At 43.0% G+C, this 5,717-nt stretch overlaps 1 protein-coding gene across 1 annotated transcript; it reads right to left on the minus strand.

Annotated features, from left to right (window-relative positions):
* Positions 1–3,061: 3,061 nt before the first annotated feature.
* LOC132066431 (uncharacterized) lies at positions 3,062–3,523 on the minus strand. The gene has a single exon (XM_059459744.1). It carries the CDS (start codon positions 3,521–3,523, stop codon positions 3,062–3,064), a length of 462 nt encoding a protein of 153 aa, XP_059315727.1.
* Positions 3,524–5,717: the final 2,194 nt, after the last annotated feature.

The raw sequence follows: 5,717 nt of genomic DNA on the forward strand, positions 1-5,717 counted from the left end.
GACGAGGTATACACTAAAGTTTAATGATAGCACGTGTAATATATGTATAAGATACTGCCGAAGGTTAAGTCCTCTGTGCCAATATGATTTCCTATTATTTTATTTCATTCTGTCTTACATACTCGAAATATTCGACGAGCCTTTTCGGACGCGTTTCTCCCAGTAGACAAAGGGCGAGTGGGGAAAAGGCCGCAATTTTGGGAGCCCTCCCGGGAGGGCTTTTTGGGGACATTATTTTGTGTACAGTTTTTTGGGGCACACTCGGCCCCTCCCGTATGCTGTTTTTGTGGAGGCTCGTAGATACGTAGGTGGGGTAGGGTCTCGGGGGCCCCATGGATAGCATGTATATATATTTTTTTGAGGGGCGGGGTTTATGTTTATATAAGTAAATATTTTTTGATGATAGTTCTCATAATTAGGACATATTTAACGGAGCAGTGTCAGGGGGCGGTTCGGAGTTTCCCCGCCCGCAGGGCCCCGTAGCGGGTCGGACAATCTACACGGGTCTAACTTGAGATTGGCGCAACAGATACATTGACTACTTGCAAGATGGGAAGCTCCAGAGCGACCCAAAAGAATCACAATCACTCCTGACCAAAGCTGCTCGGTCCTGCTTAATAGACGGTCAATTGTATCGACGGTCTTTCTTCGGAGCTCTGGCCAAGTGTCTGGGTCCTGGAGAAACAGATTATGTGATGAGAGAAGTCCACGAGGGTACCTGCGGTAATCACTCCGGTCCGGAAGCCTTGGTTTAAAAAATTATCAGAGCCAGTTATTACTGGAGCCGGATGGAGGATGATGCGAAGAATTTTGTCCGAAAATGTGACGGGTGTCAAATGCATGCCCGATGATTCATCAACCCGGGGAGTTGCTGCACCTGGTGATATCACCTCGGCCGTTCATGAAGTGGGGAATGGACATCGTCGGTCCTCTGCCATGGGTACCAGGTAAGGCTCGCTTCATTCTGTTTATGACTGACTACTTCTCAAAATGGGTTGAAGCGCAGGCCTTCGAAAAGATTAGAGAAAAGGAGGTTATTGACTTCATATGGGATCATATTATCTGTCATTTCAGCATCCCGGCTAAAATAACTTGTGATAACGGCCCTTAGTTCGTTGGCAGCAAGGTCAATAATTTTCTCGAAGGGTTGAAGATCAAGAAGATAGTATCGACTCCGTATCACTCGAGTGCAAACAGACAAGGGGAATCCACGAACAAAACAATAATTAAAAATCTAAGGAAAAGACTTGAAACATCGAAACATAAATGGAGGGAAGTGCTGCCGGAGGTATTATGGGCTTACAGAACTACGTCAAAATCAAGCACGGGAGAAACACCTTTCTCGTTGGTCTACAGGGTCGAAGCTCTGATTCCCGTAAAAGTTGGCGAACCGAGCCTCCAGTTCAAATACGTCACTAGCGGGTCAAACGAGAAGGCTATGGCTGTAAAACTCAACCTGGAGGACGAACTACGCGAAACTGCGTTGGTCCGTTTAGCGGCTCAAAAATAAAGAATGGAGGTACTACAACCGGAAGGCCAATCTTTGACATTTCCGAGTTGGGAACTTGGTACTTCAGAAAGTTACTTTGAACACCAAGAATCCCAATAACAGGAAGTTGGGTCCGAACTGGGAAGGGTCGATAACCGAAGTAACGGGCAAAGGATCGTACCAACTGAAATCTATGGACGGACAACATTTGTGCAATAACTGGAATGTGGCTCATTTGAAAAAAATACTATTGCTAAGGTATGGATGCCTACCCTTGTGATCATCTTTTATTAACCTATCCTTTTTTGCAGAAGTAGTACCGAATGAAGTTAGGTCTGAAAACACGTGTTGCACTCTTTTCCTTAGTACGGTTTTGTCCCGAAGTGGGTTTTCCGACAAGGTTTTTTAACGAGGCAACAAGTACAGCGTGTTACTTTATGAAAACAAGGCAAAGTACCCAAAAATGGAGGGTCTGCCCATCGAGTGGGGACTTAATAGTGCTTACCCGATCATGCTGCTCGGATAAACACTAGGGGACTATCATACCCACATCGAGGCCTATCCCGGAAAGGTAGAATGAGTTCAACTCACCAAAGCAGATGAAGAAACACTATTAAGTGCTATCCCGGAAAGGTCTTCAAAATTTTATGTCTCTTATTCTTGTGTAAACCCGGACCTTCTGTGTTAGGTTTCGATGTAAGGACCAAACGATCAAAAACGAATCGTGTCCAGTTAGTATTTGCTATAGCAAAAACAGAAGGAAACAGATGAAATCCTCATTTTATGTACGTACAAACACTGGCTATATAAAAGAGCGTTATGAAAGTATACGTCTCGGACACGTCTTTGTATTAAAAACCCTATACCGGGAATTATTATCAAAATTCTGCAAAGGCAGCAAGGTTGAGATGAACCAAGCCCAAAATCTTTTAACACCCTCGAGTGGGGACTGCCGTCTCAAAACTTGACAAAGGCAAGGATTCAGGTATCCGAACCTAATCTATTATACGTAAACGGTCGAAAAAGGTTTAAATGATTTAAAAACCTCGACCCGAAATGCCCAACGTGATTCGGAGACGTCTGAATTCACGAAGCATAAATAAGCCCCTCGGGCAAATCATTCGATAAAATCCTCGATCAAAAACCTACCCAACGAAATAAAAACCAATACTCAATGAGTTAAGACAGCCGCAATTCGGACAACAGAAGTAGCGAACCTTTGATTATTCCTTACGAGACAAACGATTAAGGCAAATGTCATAACGTACATTCGGATAAGAGAATGAAGAAAACTAAGTCAAAAGGAAAATACGTATTTCATATATAAACTAAATATTTACATTTGGACTTTTCACACAAGTCAAAAACAAAAACAAAATAAAGGCTCATACAGGCCCTGATTTACCCGGTATGGTTAGAACCGGAGTTCTTGAAAACCGTTTGCTCGGAATCTTCAGAATCAGTATCGAGAGATTTCTTGGCCCTCTCCTCGATTTCTTTGGCTTCGAGTATTCGGGCCTGGAGGTCCCTTAACCCTTTTTCAACCTGTTCGAGGGTAACCCTCCGGGATTTTCACCACTCATACTTGATCAGAATCGTAGAACGAGCCTCGACAGTCTCCATGTCTTTAAGAGACTCTTCTAGGTCGGCCTCAGTTTTTTTCAATTCAGCCTCTAGTTCGGATCTCTCTTTAAGAAGAGCTATTCGAATTTGATTAGCCGATTCAAACTCAGCCTGAAGCACATCATTGGCCTCTGTAGCCTCCTCGAGCTTGCTCTTGAGCTCGTCACTAATCCGAGCTCGAGTCTTGGCTTTCTGCTCGGCCACCCTCAGCTTCTCCTTGTCATTAGCACAGTCAGATTCAAGTTGGTGATGCCTTTCTGCCATCTCCACAGCATCAGCTTTGACCGAGTCAAGTTCACTCCGAAGTTGGGAAATAGTGGCCTCAAGTTCACCAAGCCTCGTAATAAAATTGGCATTGTCTCGATTAAAACCGGCATTATCCGCCTCAAGGAGCAGGTTCTTTTCAACCATATTGGCCAACTCGGCCTTCAAGCAAAGGTTTTCGGCCTTTGCCGCTTCGAGCTTCGATTGAAGGTTGGGAAGAGCAGCGGCCCAGCTCAGCTGATCTTCTTTCTCCTGCAGGAGGAGTTGGAACGTCTCCGTTTCTCAGCCCTGGGCTTCCAGCTGGCCCTTTAAGTCATCAAACTCGTGTTGGGCACGGACAAAGACCTCATTAACGAGCACAACACTCTGCAGAAGAAGAAGCAAATCGAGTTAAGAAATTGAATAAACGAGAGTTGAAAATCGTACATCAATATTATAGAAAGACGAGCATAAAGTTTACCCGGTTGCCTGCATGCATGCCTTCATTTATAAGGCACTGCCAAGGAACCCCGACCATTTTCCTCTTATCCAAATCCGAAATAAGAGGCCTTAGATAGCTTGCTACTCCCACAGGGCGGGATAAAAAGCTACAATCCTCGGGTATGGTGATCACGGCCGATCTCGTCCTTCTCGGTTCTACACTGGGGGCCAGGAAAATACCTTCAAGGGAGTCCCTCGCACCTATTTCAGTGGACCGGCTAGCCGCCTTAGTGGCTTGAGGAATAGGAAGGTGTCCGAACCCAGCTGCTTCCCCGATTGCAGGAGGGATATCCGAGAACATGTCGTCCAGGTTATCGGACCTCAATGAAGGAGTAGGAGAAATCGGAACGACTCCAGCAGCCTCGGTAGATGCAAGTGCCTCAGATGTAGTGGTTTGGTCGCCACCGGGCAGTGGGCTAGTAACCATTATAGCCTCATTGTCCGGAATTTAAGGTAACACGGCTTGAGTAACACTATGATAACTAGATAGAACTACGCCCCTTTCGAGTTCATCCCGCAAGTCTTAAGATGCGACATAAGTCTAGCCCGATGTTTTAACAATATCACTTTTTCACTCTATAACGGGTCCCTCAGCAAATTCAAGCCTAATTGTTTCTGATTGACAATCTAGAGTTTCATAACACTCGGAAAACTAGTTTATCCCCAAAAATCACATGACAATTCATAATTTCTAATTCAAACACATCAAAAGTAATCTCACGACCCTTAACTACAACGACGCAGTCTATATATATATATATATATATATATATATATATATATATATATATATATATATATATTCTACAAGCGATAACAAGGACACTAACAGGGGTATTCATAGAAAAAGGGTGCCAACAATTGTTCGAGCTCCCTACCTAAATCAAGGGTAAAGTACAAAGTCACATAAGAAGGATTTCGAACCTGGATCGATGAACGACTACGCATCAAGAGAACAAATAGTGAGAATACCTATGGCCACAACATCTGAGACTCCAACCAACTCCCTACGAGCCAAATCACGAAGTAGAGCTTTCTTTGTACTAAACGACCCGGGAAAGATAAAAATACATCTTCACCCAAGTAAGAACAACATAGCCCTCACGGGGATTTCTAACGACTAGAACACTCAAGTGTCAACACGAATAAAGGGGCTCCTACCTTCATCTCACTTTCCCAAGAGTTAGATATTCAAAAGGTTCAACACGTATATGCTTTGACTAGGAAGCGCGCAATATATCAATCTAGACAATATACTCCGACAAGAAGGCTAAATCAACAACACATGATTCAAGCCTAACTTACCTCATGCCAAAACTGAAAATAACAAATTAAAGCCTAAATAACCTACATCATCTTCCTAAAAAATGTCCATCCTTCATGGGTGGGCACAACCTTTTTTACAAAAAATTTTGTACAAATTCTGAAGTTTCATACTTATTCTCAACTTAAAAAATCCTATATTTTATTCTCTTAATTATTAACCATCGTAGTTAATCCAAATTTTTCGTGGCGGTTCTATCAACTAATACGAACTATTGTTCTAACTAATTAAATAATTGTAGTTCAGTTTGAGCTCTAAGCGTACCTTGCATCACAAAACCCTAACTTGTGGAGATAACTGTATTCTTGAATCATTGTTGGAAACCTAAAGTATAATATTGTTATTGGCTATGCGTCCACTAAATAATGTATGAGGGACCTAGTTGAGTACCAGTTCCCTTATGCAATGCAATAAGTACAGAAGGCAAGATTTTACCGTGGAATACTCTTTGCTCAAGGAATTAAAAACCACGACCTACATTCATTTCACTACACAAGCAACTTCAGGTTACAACTCTAACGTAAGTTAGGAACTAAC

This window comes from Lycium ferocissimum, chromosome 8 (assembly GCF_029784015.1).
Source record: "Lycium ferocissimum isolate CSIRO_LF1 chromosome 8, AGI_CSIRO_Lferr_CH_V1, whole genome shotgun sequence".
Lineage (NCBI taxonomy): Eukaryota > Viridiplantae > Streptophyta > Magnoliopsida > Solanales > Solanaceae > Lycium > Lycium ferocissimum.